This window comes from Pelophylax lessonae (genome assembly GCF_965119305.1).
Source record: "Pelophylax lessonae genome assembly, chromosome: 2".
NCBI classification, from domain to species: Eukaryota; Metazoa; Chordata; class Amphibia; order Anura; family Ranidae; genus Pelophylax; species Pelophylax lessonae.
In genome coordinates this window covers 512,230,789-512,250,638 of record NC_138769.1, presented here as the reverse complement: position 1 = coordinate 512,250,638, position 19,850 = coordinate 512,230,789, and the positions used below count along the sequence as shown (strand labels likewise).

Genomic DNA, 19,850 nt, shown 5'->3' with positions numbered 1-19,850 from the left:
ACAGGCAAAATCTTTCCTTTCTCTGTACTGGATGGTGATCACCACGGATGCCAGCCTGTCCAGGTGGGGAGGTGTTTTTGGCATGGACTGTGTTCAGGGGGTTTAGACTCTGGAGGAGTCCAGGCTACCAATCAATGTACTGGAACTTCGGGAAATCACACTTTGTCTGGCCCATTGGACGGTTCGTCTTCAGGGGTGTCCATACGATTCAATCAGACAATGCCACAGCTGTGGCAATCACCAAGGGGGCACGAAAAATGTCCTAGCGGCTCGGGAAGTAGCCGGCATTCTAAGGTGGGTGGAACGTTTCATTCCAGCTGTCTATGCTGTGCATATTCCAGGGGTGGAAAATTGGCAAGCGGATTACCTCAGTCGAGAGGCCTTGGACCAAGGAGAATGGTCACTTCATCCGGAGGTGTTTCATCAGATGTGTCTCCGATGGGAACTCCCGAGGGTAGACCTGTTGGCCTCTCATCTCAACAGAAAGGTGCAGAGATATGTGGCAAGGTGTCGGGATCCTCTGGCCGGCGCCACAGACGCACTGGTGGCTCCTTGGGGCCAGTACCATCTGATATATGCCTTTCCCCCTCCCAAATTTCTGCCGAGACTTCTATGAAGGATCAAGGCAGAAGGAATTCTGGTCATCCTTGTGCCACATCCTTGTGGCCCCAGACTGGCCTCGCCGGTCTTAGTACGCTGATCTGGTATGGCTGATCGCTGATGTCCCTCGGCGATCTCCTTCCAGGTGTCCAAAAAATCAATTTTTAACACACCTGCTCCCCATTCACACCTCAGACCTTGTAACACTGTTGAGTCACATGACACCAGGGAGGGAAAATGGCTAATTGGGCCCAATTTGCACATTTTCACTTAGGGGTGTACTCACTTTTGTTGCCAGTGGATTAGACATTAATGGTTGTGTTGAGTTATTTTGAGGGGACAGCAAATTTAAACTGTTATACAAGCTGTACACCTGCTACTTTACATTGTAGCAAAGTATAACACATGAAAAGATCTACTAAAAATATTTACAAAAATGCTAGAGTGTACTCACTTTTGTGAGATACTGTATTTGGTCCATCTGTATATTACTTTAACAGCAAATATTATTTGAATGTGGAACCAGTTTCTAGCTGAATTGAAAAGAAAAAAAGTATGTGCTCATTTTCCTTGTCATTATAAATAGACCATAAATTCATGACCTAATGGATAAGATGCCACCATGCACACCATGCCATACACTTGGTTTCCCATGTGGGCTATACGTTTAAATATGTATTTTGTTTTCAGTTCTTTTCTTGTTCTCACTCTTATGGCAGTAGTGTTTTGCCCATGTGGCATGCTTAAATATCTCATGAGTGTAAAGTACAACTGATACTCTTTGTTAAGAGCCATCAGACAGATCTTGTTGCATGGCGAGGTTGAATTCACCCTCTGAAGCACAACTGTGTTCTCTAGAATATGAACGTTAAGTTTTTTTTTTTTTTCTTTCTGCCATATGGGTACAAGTGATTTATATAATCGACTCACTAAGTTGAAGTTCTGAAGGACAGTATTACCTTCACATTACACCACTTAAGTCCTTCCCGTATATTTTGATGGTGTCTGAGTAGTGATGAATAATCAAGAGTGTCGGTGATGCCTAGTCAAGGGATACTGCATCAATTACACTAAACTCCAGCCAGAGTTTTTTTTTTTTTCCTCTTGAGCCTTGTAAGGTGCTATAATTGAGCTCCTTGTAACATTATATGTATGTGTTAGTGTAGATATAAAGTGTGTGCTGTATATGTGGTGTGTGTGTGTAATATATAAATATACTGTTCAAGTGAAGTGATAAAATTAAGTTAGATTTTTGGGAATTGATTTGCTGCTATTTTCTGGTTTTTACGGTTTGGGAAAGTGGTTAGAATATTTTATTTTTTTTTATTGTCAGATGAGAATCATCTTCTGTTTTTATCCTGATAACCATTATCACAGAGACCAAAAGTGTTGTTACATCCAGAGTTTTGCAGTTGTCACTGGAACAGTACGTGAGCAATCCCTTGCTTTCTGTTAAGTCTTAAAGTGGTTGTAAACCTCAGACAAGAAAAGTGAACAAAGCACATCCCAATATAGTATGTTCTCACCTGACTCCAAAACAAGAGTTTGGTTCCTCTCTGATCCCTCTGCTGTCTGCATGAGTCACCGATAGAACTGTAAGCAGACAGCCCGACCACCTCCAGCACACAGCATGTGACCCAGACTTGGCTCTACATGTTTTCTTTTTTTTTTAGCCTGTTCGAGCTCCAAACAGCTATTTGATTTCATGGAGCTGTGCTCTGCAGTATTGGTGACATCTGATCCCTGCCCCCCCCCCCCCACTTTCTGCTGCAGAGAGATGTGCAAAATGTGTGTTTTGGAAGACACTGGAGGACATGGGGCTGCAGATAAATGGGTACAACCTATTAGGAGGATTTGCTTTGTCTGTGTCACCTGAGCCTAGTCACTTCACTGGGTATATGTAAGAGTTTGCAACCACTTTAAGACTACAAGGCAAGGAGATTAGATATAAGTAATAATACGAATTATAACTGACTTAATTTGATCCCTTCCACAATGTATTCAAAACTAAAAAGGAAGTGACTGAAAACCACTTTATCAAAGCTTAAGTGCTTTTGAGTTTAGAATAAAGTTTAGGGTGAGGTTAAGGAATTTGTTTTAGAATTAGATTTTAGAGCTGAATGTCAGGATAAGCAAATATTGTCTAAATGCAAGAAGCATGTGTATTCTTACTACTTACTACTTCTTCAGCTTTATTTCCTCCGGTTCTGTGCAGTAATCCAGTGCAAATCTTGCCTCTGTGCAGGACCTTCTTGTAAAAGACTTTGTGCAGGGTTGACTGGTCTTGTACCTGCCCCTTACTGTAGTCTTCTGCAGGCAGTCTGTAGTGGGTGGAGCCTGCTTGGCCCCACTCGCAGCTCTGTTTGCTGCACAGGCTATGTACAAGATAACATCTGAGTTTGGAAAAGCATTTGGTGCATGCACACAAAGTGGTTTTATATTCTGTGCAGCTATGGAGGTATATATTTAAATGAGCTTGTGAGCCCAGCAATAAAGTTTTTTTTTTTTTTTTTGAGGCAAATTAAAAAAAAAATAAAATCAACATCTTGTACTTATCTGCTCTGTACATAATTGGTCCCCCCCTGGTGCTCTTGGCTCCCCTTCTTCTTTGTCTGCCCCCCATTGCAAACCGCTTGACGGCTCGATCCAAAGCCAGGCTGTGTACATTTTTTAGACCCACACGGTGTGGCTCGGCTCTGCTCCCTACTCCCTCACAGCATTTAATTGATACAGAAGGAGCAAATCGTTCCAACTTGTGTCCCTTATGCCCCGTACACACGTGCAGATTATCTGCAGACTTTACCTTTTCTATGTAGTGCAAGGGCCTGGCGGATTGCATACAAATTGAAAGTGTTTAGGTTTGACCTCATATTATATGGTTTTGGTAAGTCTGCAGACAAGTCTGCAGATAATCTACACACAGGGACTAATGCCCCATACACACGTGCAAAGGAAGAGAAGAGATGCAGCCATACACAGCGAAGGATCAAGGGTTTGAGTAAGTATTTTGGGAGATAGGGAAGCATAGCAAGTTGTAAAACATGTTTTTACCTTAATGCAGGGAATGCATTAAGGTAAAAAACTATTTTAGCTTTAAAACAACTTTAAGATTTAAGGGTGCTTAAAGCCTGTTAGCCACACCCTCCCAGGAAAAAAAAAAGAAGAGTCTTAAAATATACCTGTCTTACAAACCAGGTTTATGCCTGCAACATTTAAGGGTGTTCTTGAGGGCCAAAGAGCACAATTTCTGTGCAACGTGGGGTTTGTCTCTCTTGGAGCCCATGCTGGTTCTTAGCACCCCTGTCCTCAATTTTTTTGTTTATAGACCGTTACAACTAAATAAAGAAACATGCATGTGTGGCTTATTGTATGAACTGGAACGCCCAAAATGAGTGTTTTGAAATCAACTGCCGTAAATCTAACTGTTCCATGCTTCATTCAAGGCTTACAAATATAATTGAATGATAGCATGAATAGATTGAAACTTTGCTGCTTCATAACATTGGCATGGAGTCTATTACCGAGATTGGTTCCATAATTTAATGTTTTATTACCCACCTTACATTAGGTCTTCATAATTTTTGCAACATTAAATTTAGTCAAAAAAATTGTTTTCTCCTGTATGACTATTCAGTAGTCTAAAGATTACAAGCATGTTTTTATTTGATTTTTAGACCCTTTAAGTTATGGATTTCTGGGTAACAGATTCGGTACCTATGTGTGCAGCTTACATGTATCATGTTAGTACTGCATTTGTTCAAAAGATGGGCATAACCCTTTGTACTAAAACTGCTTTGCCACTTAAGAGTGCAAATATATACTGCATGGGAATTTCAAGCGTTATCCTATCAGACTGAGGATACTTGCTTCCATTTCTTTATCTGCATCTAATAATCTGACTGAAATTTCAGGATTTATTCAATTTAGAGTTGAGAGAGCTCTGAACTGCATAAATACTTATATCCAATGGTGTGGTTGTGATTCATGTATCATATGACTAATCTTTACTGGTGCAATGTACAAGTCAAATGTGTTTTAAACATGTTGTGCTAGCAACTGCACAATTGGGTGAATTCATCAAAACTGGAGCAGCTAGATTCTGGAGCAGCCGTTCATGGCAACCAATGATCTTTTAGTCTCCGTTTGGTCTAAAAGATAGAAGCTGATTGGTTGCCATGCACAACTGAACAAGATTTTGTCTGCTCCTGCTTTGTTCTTCATCTTTACGGTTGCCGTAATATCTTTTCTGTTTAATTGGTTATAATATTGTTTTCCTTTGTATTTTTCAATTAGACTTTGAGCCAATTTCTTTGAGAAACTATAAAAGACGTTCACAATTTTTTGAGCAAGGTAACCCTTGTAAAATAGATGCTGTGCTATTGCTGACTGTCCAAAGGGATCCTTTAGTACTAACCATGGTGCTGGGTTCTGATCCTCTACTGCCATCTGCTGAAAGAAACCTATAATACATTTGTTTTCTCTTCAGGATCATCTGGTTTTTCATACAACTCATTGGTCTACTTATGTGGTAAAGGGTGTTTTTGTGTTCTAGCATTTCTATTGTGGTTTGATAAATTCCCCCATCCCCTTTGCTATAACCCACTCTCTGGAAGAAAAAGCCTATGACAGCTTTGTGTTATATATACACGTTGCACATTTTCGAATTGGCACTTCCTCCACTGGTTTGGCTTATTTTTCAAAGAAATAATAGTGGGTTTATTTTGTAGTTAAACATTTTTGTCTGCTATATCAATCCAAAACATTTAAGCAAGTTGCTACTGTAGCATAAACATTTAAAGTATAGATTGGTATTGGCCAGTCAGTGACTCGACCAATATTTTCTAGATCAAAAATTCCACAGAAGTGAAAGTTTTTTTAAAAAGTGTGTTCATATTTCATGCTGAATTACTTAATAACATTTTTTTTTCAAAGACCAATTTTCTGGTAACCATCAGCTGTGTTTGAATTAGGAAATGCATTCTACCACTGTTGCAGTGCAGACAGTTTAAGGAGAAGGTTGCATAGCTTTTTCTGTGCATGTTAAAGCTTTTCTGTTTCTAACCGCATGTGTGTGTGTGTTTGTGCTGCTTTTTGTTGTATTTAAAAATGTTATAACAGTTTATAATTTGAAAGCATTACATTACCATTTGTGATGCTTATATGTACTTTGTGGTTACAAAGCAGGTTTGGAGATTGTAGACTACTACCTGGATTTTCTAAAAAAAATTTTTTTTCTTATAAAGAGCAATGCTATTCTACAGTTTTAGTAAAATATAATTTAAAAAAAATAATTTACTTTACATTGTCACCCTTTTTGAAGCTCACCTTATCTGGCTAGGTTATACAGCTGCCTGCATAATATTTGAATACTGGCAAACTTGTATGCCAGCCCCCGAATAACTCCTTTTCTACAGCAGTTTTTGTTTTGCTAGTGTCCTAGGATATTGTGTTATTTTTTTGGCTCAGCTGATAAGTTTAATGATTTTTGTTAGCTTTCTCTTTGTAGCTCTCTCCCTCAGTTGCTTCACTTTTAGGTTCCTTGCTACACTGCTGCTTGAGCTGGTCTCTATATAGCATCTATCTTTATTGGTGTTTGCTCAGCCTTGCTTTGGTTTAGGGGCTAGCAAGGAATGGAACCCTTAGCGACTGGGCTGAAGATCTAAATCTACTGGGTTTTTTTTAGCCAAGGAGCACTCTCTAGGTCCAGAGTTGTGGCACTGCCTCAGTTTTGAGCCTGTTTCTGAAAACTCACTTTTTAAGCATTTCTGGCTAAAGCACCAGTTGCCAGCACACTATTTACACTGTTTGGTGCCTTTCACATTTCTCACCAACACAATGTGAATGCAGCATGTCTTTGATACGACACAGAGAAGACAGTCCTGTTGCCATGCATGACTTCAGACCATACTTTCCTGTTTCTGGGGGCATTTACTTGGTATCCTAAAAAAACTGACACCTGTAATCAGAAATCTCCCCCATGTCTACTCAGGTTTTTTTTTGGCTGTCTGTACTTAGTTATTGAAGCACCCTGACCACATTGGATATAAGCATTGACCTGTGCCTTTCCACTGGTTAGTGTGTCTGACTTTCCCGGGGCCTTGGATCCGGCTCCTCCTTTGGTGCTTGTCATAAACTTCAATTCAGTCCTAGCAATCTGTCAGAAAAGACCATTTTTGAGAGACTGTATTCTCATGCTGTAGCCTTAGATTTACAATGGGTTATTTCAGACCTTAGTGCATTCTACACTGCATCTGGAGGATCATCCTGCTGTCCCAGGCTTTGTTTCTTTTTGGGCTCCTGCAGCTGCAAAGATTTTTCCACTGTTTGAGACCTTTCTCTGTGCAGAATTGAAGCACCCTGAAGGGCCCTGGGCTACACCTGGGAATGTGTCCTAACGTTTCCTATTTGAGATGCAATTTGTAAGCTGGTAGTCGGTTCTCATTGACCTCAACAGGAATACCATTAAGACTGGTTGACTGTGAGCTCACCTCTTGATACTCCAGTGACAGGCAACTAGAATCATTCCTTCTAATGGTTGTAAACCTTTGAAATGAAAAATTAGCAAATCATAGCCTCATATAGTGCACTTTCCTCAACCAATCATGTGGATCCTGTCTACTCTGTCCTTTCTCTACAACCTGTCTGTCACTTCTGACAGTTTTTTTTTTCCAGACACCAGTCATCTCAATAGAATTCAGCAGTATGTTCTTGTAGGCCTTTGAAGCCTGGCTCCAATGCAGCCTCTATGGTTTGAAGCCTGAGGTCAGCAAACCTCTGTAAAATGTCTTCTGCATGAAGGTATGTTCCCAGTACTACAAATTGGAGGCTGACTATGCATCTGAATGAGTCGTTTGGCAGTTTGCCCTTTTAGCATTTGGGACACCTTTAGCCCATAAGTTACCCCTTGTCTCCAGCCCCTCTCTCAGTTGCTCCTAAATATCTGTTTTACTACTGCACAAGACAATGAAACTTCCTCTGTCTGCTTGAGCTCCCCAGCATTCTAGGCTAAGATTACATTTTTTGTATGGGTTCAGCCAGAGCCTGGACCTGAATCTATATGCAAATCTGTGGGGTGACCTGCCGAGGGCTGTGCACAGGAGATGCTCTCTGTCTGACAAAGAAGAGTGGGTAAAGATTCCCAAGGCAAGATGTGCAATGCTTATAGACCCTTACCCCTTAAGACTTAATGCTGCCAGAAAAACTAAAGGTGCGTCAAAGTATTAGCTTAAGGGTGTTGCAACCGTGTTATTGTAAGTGTTTTAATTTTGTTTTTCCCCCTTTAAAGATTTTTAGTTTTTAATTGAATTGCACAGATTAAAGGTTACATTAAATGTGAAAAAAAAAAATAAAAATAAAAATAAAATTCTGATGTAATTTTATCTTGGTCTGATTTTTTTTTTTCACATTCTCAAAAAACCTGGAAATTTTATATGGGTGCGTAGAATTTTTAAATCTACTGGTAAACCTTTATCTCCTGCCTAGCATTGTGGGGTTCCTTTTTTGCAGACTACCCTTTCAGTCACTTCATGGGATTGTACTCTTGGGGTCTTACGGTCCCAGAGATAACTTCCTAACCCCTATGGGTTTTTGTGCTGCAAAGGTTTTCACATTCTTGGTTTGTCTTGTTTCGTGGGCTTGGTTGTCTGGCTAGACGACTCCCTTTCTATCATGGAGTTTTTCTTCCCTTAATTCTAAGGGTTAGGGGTGTAAGGTTTGGGCCTTCCTGCTTTTAGATAGAATATTTTTTGTGGACCTAGTTTTTGTCCTAGCTTCCAGGTGGGAACCTGGTCTCCTGGGGACGTTCCCCAGTTTTTTTTTTTTTTTGGATAATATGGTGGCTTTTTTTTTTCTTAATCAAGTAGTTTCTGTATTCCACTTGATTTGGAGGGTTTTTGTTTTCAGAGCTTCTTACTGGTTCAGGATCGGTGTTCCTTCACACTGAGTCATTTTATCGGATCTCCTCTGCTGCTTACTTGAGCATCAGGTTGATCCTCCTTGGACTTCCACTTGGATACATCACTTAGCTGTCTCCCTGCTTGAGACAGTTGCTGCTTACTCAAGCAGCTGCAAGGGACCAGTTGTAGTGATGAAGAAAACATACATCGGAGCAAGAGGTAAAGGGTAAGGATGGATGCACTGCCAGGATGGATTCTTACAAGGAGTAAGGTAAGGGTTGGAGCACTGCAAGGCTGAATTCTTTTTTTCCTGGAAAATGAGTCTAAAGTACCTTTTTAAGTAGGGCTCTCTCTCTACCCCAGCTAATGGCTAAGTAAAATTGTTGCAATGTCTACCTGTACAAGAGTCTGGTCTGCTAGGTGACAAGTGGTGCTCTTCTTTTTCACCACTTCAGCAACAGCTATTTATCTGTAGAACAGGATCTAATGGCAAGTATTTTCTCATCAAAATACGTTAACTGCAAGCAGTTACATTTCACAAATCTTATTTTGAGGTGTTTAAATTTGTGGTATGTTAGGGAATGAATGTCTTCCAATTACTTTTTTCTTTCTGTTTATAGGAAGTTCAGATTCTGCAGCACCAGATGTAAGTAACCATTTGCAAGGCATTATTTAGGAACCTAGTGTTAAATCAGGAACAAAATGAAATAAACATATTATGGTTCACCTTCTTGATTCCAGCAGTGCAGTTTTCAGTCTGAAGATCCAATATGGTCCCTCTTGCTGCTTCCGTTAGTAGTAGTTTGTTGTCCAGTTTAAATAGGATGTGATAATAACTTACCATCATCTAAATTCGTTTTACCCCAAAGGTGATTAGGATTCAGCAGGGGTAATGTTTTAAAACTGTAGAAGACCTAATCTGGAGCAGCTGTGCATGGCAACCAATTAGCTTCTATCTTCAGCTTGTTCAGTTAACCACTTCTGGACCTGAAGGTTTTGCCCCCTTAATGACCAGGCCATTTTTTGCAATATGGCACTGCCTGAATTTAACTGGTAATTGCGCAGTCATGCAATGCTGAACCCAAACTAAATTGATGTATTTTTTTCCCACATATAGAGCTTCCTTTTGGTGGTATTTGATCACCTCTGCATTTTTTTTGCGATATAAAGGAAAAAAGACCAACATTTTTGAGAAAATGTACTTTTACTTATAAAAAAAATATCCAATAAACTCAATTTTTGCCATACTTTTAGGCCAAAATGTATTTAGCTACATGTCTTTGATAAAAAATTTCAATAAGCGTATATTTATTATTTTGCGCAAAAGTTATACCGTCTACAAACTATGGTGTATATACTTGAATTTATGCAGCTTTTACTTTTTGACTGCCTATCTCATTTCTTGAAGTGCTAAAATGGCAGGGCAGCACGACCCCCCCCCCCCCCCAAAAAAAAATTACCCCTTTTTGGACAGTAGACACCCCAAGGAATTTCCTGAGGGGCATGTTGAATATTTAATTTTTTTTGTCACAGGTGTTTAAAAAATTACAAAAAATAATCATTTTTATAATACAAAGTTGTCATTGAAATTATATATTGCTCACACATGCCATGGGTATATGTGAAATTACACCCCAAAATACATTCTGCTGCTTCTCCTGAGTATGGGGATACCCCATGTGTGAGACTTTTTGGCAGTCTAGCCACGTACAGGACCCCGAAAACTAATCACCGCCTTCTAAGGATGTACATTTTTGATTTCACTCCTCACTACCTATCACATTCGGAGGCTGGAGGCATGTTGAGTCCATGGAATATTTTATATTTTGCCACAAGTTTTGGGAAAATGACAAATTCTTTTATTGTACACAAAGTTGTCACCTAAATGATATATTGCTCACACATGCCATGGGTATATGTGAAATGAGACCCCAAAATACATTCTGCTACTTCTTCTGAGTATGGAGATACCACATGCGTGAGACTTTTTGGCAGTCTAGCTGCATACAGGACCCGAAAACCAATCACCGCCTTCAGGCTTTCTAAGGGCTTTTTTGTAACTGTAAAACGTTCCAGGTTAGGGGTCTCAAAATCGAATTGCCATCCAACACCTTTCAAGACCCTGTGTAAAAGTGTGCCCTAGACTGTGCGTGCTGAACCCTATACTAATACTCTAGTAGTGTGTGGTAGCAACGGAAACAGTCCCTGATGTAGAGACCTGGTTGGCCAGGACAGGAGGGACAAAAATAACGGGTGTTGCAATTTGGACTGTCGTATCTGCGTGAATGGAGGACAGAACCAAAACATTCAGTGTGTCCCGCCACTTCACTTCAAGCAATTTGTTACACTTCAAGCAGGCTCTCTCCCTCTGTCTAAGTTAGAAATCTGCAAGCCGTTGGGCAAAGCCCCAGCGATTAGGTCGTACAGTGCCACATGAGCGAATACCAAATTCAAAAAGGTGACTAAAAGTGTAATTGTTCACGTATAAATGGTACCCTTTTGCGCATAAGGGTGACACCAAGTCCCAAACAATCTTGCCGCTGCTCCCCATGTAGTCTGAGCAGTTGGGGGGCTCCACATTGCTATCTTTTCCCTCGTAAATCTGGAAACTACATGTATAGCCTGTTGCACTGTCACAGAGCTTCTATATCTTGACCCCATATCTGGCACGTTTGCTGAGGAGAAACTGTCTAAAAGCATCAGATCTTCAGTGAAAAACAGCTCATAAAAATCAAGGGAAGTATAATTGACTGTTTCCACCTGAAGGTATGGGTGGTGCAGAAATGGTGGGCTCCCAATCAGGATTTGCAAGCGCATCAGGAAGGACACTATGGGCTCTATGGGCCTGTCTTCAAATTCTTGGTGGTTGCGGGACACTACTTGTGCTAGCCCCCCCACCAGCTTGAACTGCACTTATGGGACTCGCCACGTCACCAAGTGATACTGCAGTGCTAGTTTGACTATGACCAGGATGTACTAGGCCGCTGGTGCTTTACAGTTCTGCAGAAGGTTGAGCGGCACTAGTACGGACACTCTGCTGCATACGAGAATCCTACAGTTGTTGCACCTCAGCAACAGAACAGGGTTGGGTACGTCTGACCGTAGCAGGGACCACTACTCCGTCGTCAGAGCCATCTGTCAGGGTGCCGCTGTTCTCTACAGGTTTGAATACTCGGCCTGATTCTGACAGTGAGGCTTCCCCATCGCTCTCATCTGTCATGCTCAGCATCATGTAGGTCTCTTTACTAGTGTACCTCTGTTTGGACATTTTGGCCAATAAAGTTTTAGGTACCTAGTGTGACTCGCAGGTTAAAAAAGCACCTGGTTGTCAAGGATTGTTTGAACCACTACCAAAAAATGTAACTGCTAGTGCTAGCAGAGATCAGGCCTGAATCTGCGAACACTGCAGTTTAGTGTGCTGTGTATTGGAAGTGACAGTAATCTGCTGATTCTGCACTTCGTGAGGGGGGGGGGGGGAGGGGCTAAATGCAGGTGTCGGGGCTGATCCTGCTAACGCTGCGTTTTGGGAGCACTAAACTACTGGGGATGCTAGTACAGTTCTGATTAGGACCCAAGATGATCGATCTGTTCAGACACTATACTAGTGATGGAGGTGTTTAGTGTGGGTGTCACTGGCAATCAAAAGGATTAAAATGTATTTCTAAATATGCAGCAGGGGTCTGACGCTATTCTGGATTGACACGAACGTTAACGCTAACTGATGTCACCTGTGACACTTAGTACAGTGATCAGAAAAAAGATCTGTACACTATAAAAGTGACACTGTGACAGGGCAATGAAGGCGTTGACTGGGGGTGATCAGGGGGTTAAATCTTAGGGGATGGATGGTAGGTACCCTAAACCTAACTACCACTAACTGTCTCTCACACTAACTGAAGTCACAAATGACACAAATACAGCGATCAGTAAATTATCTGTATACTGTGTATATAGTGTACAATGTGATTGAGGGTGATCAGGGGATTAAATGTGTGCCTATGTGTGCTGGGGTCAGTGTAATGTTTGTGTACTCAGTCTGATACTTTCTCCTCTCATGCTGGAACCGAAACGGACTCCAGGGCAGTATCATTTCCTGTGCCTGTATTTACCTTGCACAGGACATTCTGCAATTGGTCAGAACCGATCACTAGGTCCAGGCCTAGGTCATTGGCCTGGACCTGAAGACTGATCGGTTCTGAACCGAATCAGGACATCGCGGGGACGGCGCTCTCGCACCCCCTAGCCCTGCGCGCACCCGACGTACAGTTAGCAAGCAGCTTGCTATGGTTGCAGCTGAGCTGCAACTCTGTGTATCCATTCAGACATGGAGCTGCCATTCGGCCCCACCCCCTCTCTCTCTCCCAATTGGCTGACTTACTTTGACAGCCACGGGAGCCAATGGCGCCGCAGCTGTGTCTCAGTCAATCCGAAGGGGGAGTCCCGGACGGCCGAGGGACTCGTGGACATCGCTGGACAGAGATCGGGTTCAGATAAGTATTGGGGGGTTCTGGGGAAGCTGCTACACCCAGAAGGTTTTTTATCTTAATGCATAGAATGCATTAAATTAAAAAACCTTCTGACTTTACAACTCCTTTAAGCTTTGAAAATGAGAGCTAAACATTGGTTGCCATGCACAATTGCTCCATAATCTGAATGCTTCAGTGTTCAAATATTCCTTCAAGTGTATGTTAGTATTTATTTGCATCCTACAGGGATGTTATATTTCTATTTAAGGACTTGTGTAGGACCTGAGAAAAGCATTTTGTATTTTGAGGATGTTCTTGATATTGCAATTACAGATGCCAGTTCCACCACTAAACGTCTCAACACGATGGTCGTGGGATCCTGAAGATGAAAGAAAGAGGCAGGAAAAATGGCTTCAAGAACAAGAACAAATTCTGCAGGTAATGGGTGTAAGAACACACAAAGTTTGTATCCACATAGATCTAAAACCACTTTCTGTGTGCAGTTTGGTTTTGGAAAATATAAAAAAAGTTGTCCTACGAAAACTTCTATGGCAGATACAGGTGCTTGAAAATTGATTTTTATTAAGAAATGGCACCGTTGTGGATTTTTCATGTTGTACAGTAGAGTGTTTAAGTTTCTGTGAAAATAAACATTGACAGGGAGACAACTTTACTATGACCTTATGGGAGGAACAAATAGATTAATATCCAGTGGGCCTTTTTAGCTTATGAGCAAAATGTCACTGTTAGTGGAGTAAGCCTGCAATGAAAAAAATATAGAATATTGAAGTAAGAAATCTTCAGAAATACTAGACAAAAAGCATGTGTTTACCAAGTCGAGGATCTCGTTCGACATTGATTCTCATTGTTCATCCATTGCACTTAAGTTGTGGAAATAAATGTGTCTCATGTGCATCAGGAAAAGTACAATCGAGAACAAGAAAAACTTCGAGATGAATGGGAGCGAGCTCAACAAGAAGCAGAGAAAGGAAGATCTCAGCAGATCAATCAGGTTTCATTTTTATACATTATTTCTTTTTACCCTATAATAGGCATGTACAGTGATACTCATCAGTAGCTTATATTTACCATAGGAGGAAACAGTCCTAAAATTCAACACTTCGGTAACTTCACATATGCCCTCCTACATGAAGCCAGAAGGATCCGCAACATCCAATTTAGTGAGCATTGAAGATGACTATAGAGAACAAGAGAGGAGAAAGGAAGCAGAACGTGAGAGAAAGAGAAAAGAAGAAGAAGAAGAAAGGAGGAATTTCTTAGAAACCCAGAGGCGCCGGGCAGAGGAAGAAAGCCATCGGCGTCAGCAAGAAGAAATGGATAGGAAAAGGCAAGATGAAGAAAGAAGGCAGAAGGAAGAGGAGCAAAGGAGACTTAGGGAAGAGGAATGGCAGAGAAAGAGAGATCAAGAAGAGCAGCAGCGGCTAAAAGCTGAGAATGAGAGAGTTGAGCGCAATTACCTCAGGTATGGTAGTGAAACTTAAAAATTCAAAATAAAGGTTTAGTAAATAAATGAGATGTTTCACATTCAGGTTAACATTAGTACCATGTTCTGGCAAAAATTCAGTGTTTTGTTGAAATTGTTAAAACGACTGAACGATTTGGAGTTCACCTCAATTCCAGCACCACACCTAACAATCTGCAGATTTAATTTGCCATCTCCTTTACAAGTGAAGTCTACTTTAACCACTTACAGTCCAGGCCAATTTTGACATATTTTTCCTACATGTAAAAATCTGTATTTTTTTAATTAAAAAAATCACTTGCAACCCCCAAACAAATTTTTGTAAACGGAGGCCCTGGAAAACAAAGTTGTTGCTGTTTTCTATGTTGCAAGATATTTGTGCAGTGTTTGATCAAGCACAAATTTTTAGGAAAAAATACACCTTAATGATTTTTGGTACACACAAGCACATTACAATACCCAATTGTTTGGCAAAATACAAAGTACAATGTTATTCTGAGTAAACAGCCACCGACCATGTCACTCTTGAAAATTGCACAGGCCTGTGAAACAGCAGCAAACTATGGTACCTAAAAATCTCCAAAGACTATGCTTTAAAAGCTTTTACTGGTTACCTATTTAGAGTTACATAGGAGGTCTGGTGCTAAAATTATTGCCCCCCCCACTCGTGAGTATACCCCACATGTGTAGTGTGATCACCATTTACATATGCATGTGAGACCTGGGTGTGCATTTGCAAGGGGGCGCTTAAAATGTATTTAATTTTTGCCACGGTTTTTCTTTTTTTATTCAACTTCATTGCGATCACAAAGGATGTTATCACAAGTAATGAACAACATGACTTTTATGATAGCATGGTCTGTGACAGGTTCTCTTTATGGAGAGATCAAATTGATAAAATGCTTTACAAACCAGTAATGGCTTGTAAACAAGAAAACCCATACCGGAAGTGAAATGTTTGTCACTTCCGGTTTCTGACATCAGAGGCAGAGGAGCAATGCGACTAGTGGAGCAGTAGGAGGAGGGGGGAACCCCTTTTTGCCGCCTAAAAGAGGTGATCAAGTGGCTGTTTATCTGCTTGGATCACTTTTACAAGAAAGCCAATTGTCTGCTGCAGCGATGACTGAGATATAGAAATAAAAAAATAAAGGATGCGCTAACTTCACATAAGAGCAGCAGCACCTAGAACTCCCTGAACTCTGGGAGAGTATATTATAAAGTGTATGTGTGCTAGTGCGCTCAATTAATCAGAAAATAACATAATTATGTGCAAACATGAGTGATAAAATCTAATTATAAAAAATCAATGTGACCATATGCGATTAGCAAAGGAAAAAAGGTTTCATGGTGCTAAAGTGCATAGTAATGGTATCTCCTTGTCACAAGTGATGTCAATTATATGACCATACATGTATCCAAAACACAAAAGTGCATAGTGCTAAAGTGCAAAACCATATTAACTCAGTGACACCAGTGCTGATATTGTATGACAGTGCATATATCTAAAACACAGTAGGATTCAATCTGTCTAACATATAAAAGTGCATAATAAGTGCATTCAAAACAAGTCTGAGTCCTTAATGGGTTGAATCTTGTAACGGCTCAAATGGATAAATGTTGAATGGAATCGCACCCCATACGGTGTTCAGTGCTGCATGCATCCCCCAGTTGCCCACACACAGAAATCAGGTGGCAGCTTACCAGAGAAAGGAGTTTAAATCAGCATAAATAACGGGAGCACTTTAGGATAAATTGGCCCCAATGTAAGGGTAGATCCTTTCCAAGAACAAAAACCTTCCGGTTCAGTGGTTTCAGACCGACCCACTACTCAGAAAGGGATACCGAAACACGGACATCCAAATGAAGATAGACATGCAATTCCCCTATCCTGCATTAATCTCCAATGTACTCCAGTGATTGCTCGATTAACTGTTACTGCAAAAATGTATTAGCCTTAGAGCTATGCGTGTGCCTTTGTGCTGAAGACATTTTGTCTGTTAAGTATCGCCTGATGGTCAGGCTGTTCTTAAATGTGTATTTGTTTCTGTTCTTGGACCGTTTTGAAAATCAGGCCTTCAAAATTATGTTCTTCAACTCCGTAGCCATTATCTGAGACTTTTATGAGTTCTGCTCCATACTCCTTCAGTTTTATATCTATGCTGGTAGCACCAGCATCTACACTGTTCTTGAGACGTTCTTTCAGTGCAGTTGCAAGACTCAGCACTACCTGACCAGAACAAATCTCATGGACAGACTTGCGGCCTATCTTGCAACTGCAGTGAAAGAACTTCTCGAGAACAGTGTAGATGCTGGTTCTACCAACATAGATATAAAGGCCTGATTTTCAAAAAGCTTAAAAAAAAATTATGAATATATATTATATTTATATTATTATAATTTCTCTATCGCTCATTGACAGACGTAGTCTTCTTGATTCTCAAGAGCTGGGTTATGTTGTCTCCGCAGGAGTAGGACTAGGCAGAAAGACAAAACGTTCTGGCTCCACCTTAGGGGCAGTCCCTGAGGGTATATCCTCCCTCTCTCTGCTACAGGGAATCAGTTTTTTTCTGTCTAGTCAGGAGTAAGGACCTAAGTTCCTTGCTGGGATCTTTTGGTCCTGGCAAGACTTTTTTTCTTTAAGAAAAAGACATTTTTTAGGTAGTTTTCTCCAGTGTTTTTCCTGTGAGATCTTCAAGCAAAAATGCCGGACTGGGCGACACTTGTGGTCACCCCAGCCGGCCTACGAGCGCGCGCAGACCATGGCATTGCGCTTGGTCGGCCGCGACACATTCAAGTAAGTATGCGGGGCCGGGCGACGGGCTGGATGTTGAGATCCAGTGGTCACCCCGGTTTCTGCCTACGAGCGCGTGCAGACCAGAGCTCCGCGCTGGGTCGGCCGCGACGAAGTCCCAGTGGAGGGACTGACCTTGCGAGTTAAAAGTCTCGCTTGGACGCCAGGAACCAGAGAGTCGAGGCGTCCGGAGTGGTCCACAAACCCCCACCCCGGTGGAGAGGGTATTGTGAAGAGAGGGTGCCTGTCAGTTCGGCCCTCCATCCAGACATTTTCCACCAGTTGTGCCTACGGTGGGGCACCCCGGATGTGGATCTGTTGGCATCACGATTCAACAGGAAAGTTCAGAGATTCGTGGCTCGCTCCCGCGATCCTCTAGCAGAAACCGCAGATGCACTGATCGCCCCGTGGGAGCAATACCAGCTAATATATGCCTTCCCTCCTCTCGCGTTACTGCCAAGACTTCTTCGCAGGATAGAGGAGGAAGGAATTCCAGTAATCCTGGTAGCTCCGGACTGGCCTCGTCGAGCTTGGTACGCCGACATGGTCAGACTGGTGGCGGACGTCCCGTGGAGACTTCCTCTCAGGGAGGATCTACTGTCTCAGGGACCGATCTTCCATCCTGCTTTACGATCGCTGGCTTTAACAGCCTGGCTATTGAGACCCAGGTGCTGAAGGACAAAGTTTTGTCAGCTTCAGTTATTCCTACTCTAGTTGAAGCAAGGAAAGCGACTTCCAGAAAGATTTATCATCGCACATGGAAGTCCTACATTGCATGGTGTGAACCTTTGGGGTTCCGTCCTCGGTCTTATTCGATTAGTCGAATATTGGCTTTTCTGCAACAAGGGGTTGAGCAGAAACTGGCCTTGAGTACTATCAAGGGTCAGGTCTCAGCATTAGCCATCTTCTTTCAGAAGCCTTTGGCTACTCATTCCTTGGTGCGGAATTTCATCCAGGGGGTGCGACATCTGGCTCCGCCAGTGCACGCGCCGTTACCCCCCTGGGATCTTAATTTAGTGTTGTCGGTTCTTCAGAAACCTCCCTTTGAAGATATTAGGGAGATTCCTCTACCTACGTTGTCCCAGAAGGTGGCCTTCTTGGTGGCTATTACTTCTGCACGCAGGGTGTCAGAACTGGCCGCATTATCTTGTCGTTCACCATATCTGGTGGTTCATAGAGATAAGGTGGTTCTCCGTCCGAATCCATCCTTCCTACCAAAAGTGGTTTCAGAATTTCATCTGAATGAAGAAATTGTGTTACCTTCCCTGTGTCCTAAGCCCAGTCATCCTCGAGAGTTTGCTTTACACTCCTTGGATGTGGTCCGGGCGATCAGGGTATACTTGAAAACGACAGACTCGTTTCGCAAGACGGATTCACTTTTTGTGATCCCAGATGGACCCAAAAAGGGGTTGCCTGCATCTGCCGCGACCATTTCCAGATGGATCACACAGACGGTAGTACAGGCTTATTCTATTAAGGGTCGAGAGCCCCCGTTCCCTGTTAAGGCGCACTCCACTCGGGCACTTAGTGCGTCATGGGCCTTTCGCCATCAGGCGTCAGTGGTCCAGGTGTGCAAGGCGGCTACCTGGTCGTCGGTGCATACCTTTACTAAACATTATAAAGTTGATGTAATGGCATCGTCTGATGCCTCGTTTGGCCGCAAGGTTTTGCAGGCCGCAATTTGAGGAGACCAGTGGTCTACCTCGAGGGTTTTTTCCGTTGGAAAATTTTTCTTTAGTCTCATTCTTTGTTTATAATGAGCCTTTAAAACTTCTAGTTTGGCTCCGGTTGGGCCTTCTAGATTGGATTTGATTTTGTCAATCCCACCCTTCATTTGTGGCACTGCTTCTGGATGTCCCAGCTCTTGAGAATCAAGAAGACTACGTCTGTCAATGAGCGATAGAGAAAAATGGATTTTTGTAAGATCTTACCGTAAAATCCTTTTCTCTTAAGCTCATTGACAGACGTAGTACCCGCCCCTCTATCATTGAGTTGGGTTGGGTTAAATTCTCTGTACTGCTTTAAAACAGAACTGATTCCCTGTAGCAGAGAGAGGGAGGATATACCCTCAGGGACTGCCCCTAAGGTGGAGCCAGAACGTTTTGTCTTTCTGCCTAGTCCTACTCCTGCGGAGACAACATAACCCAGCTCTTGAGAATCAAGAAGACTACGTCTGTCAATGAGCTTAAGAGAAAAGGATTTTACGGTAAGATCTTACAAAAATCCGATTTTATATATATATATATATATATATATATATATATATATATATATATATATAATATATAATTATATATATTTATATGATAAATTATAAATATCAAAAAATTGTACCGCTTTTGGTACATATTTCCTGACATAATCATACCGCCAGGGACGTTAAGCATTATGCACTTTTATATGCTAGACGGATTGAATCCTATTGTGTTTTAGATATATGCACTGTCATACAATATCAGCACTGGTGTCACGGAGTTATTATTATGCATTTTAGCACTATGCACTTTTGTGTTTTGGATACATGTATTGACATTGACATCACTTGTGACAAGGAGATACCATTACTATGCACTTTAGCACCATGCAACCTTTTTTCCTTTGCTAATCGCATATGG

The 19,850-nt window shown here is 41.7% G+C and overlaps 1 protein-coding gene across 1 annotated transcript in view; it reads left to right on the top strand.

The window, feature by feature from the left end:
• LMO7 (LIM domain 7) overlaps positions 1-19,850 on the top strand; it is a 287,243-nt gene that overhangs the window by 247,049 nt on the left and 20,344 nt on the right. The window contains exons 22-27 of the mRNA XM_082248131.1: positions 4,894-4,950; positions 9,116-9,141; positions 13,295-13,399; positions 13,881-13,973; positions 14,056-14,449; positions 15,298-15,358. Of these exons, the coding sequence (XP_082104257.1) occupies positions 4,894-4,950; positions 9,116-9,141; positions 13,295-13,399; positions 13,881-13,973; positions 14,056-14,449; positions 15,298-15,358 (736 nt within the window). The remainder of the gene's footprint in view (positions 1-4,893; positions 4,951-9,115; positions 9,142-13,294; positions 13,400-13,880; positions 13,974-14,055; positions 14,450-15,297; positions 15,359-19,850) is intronic.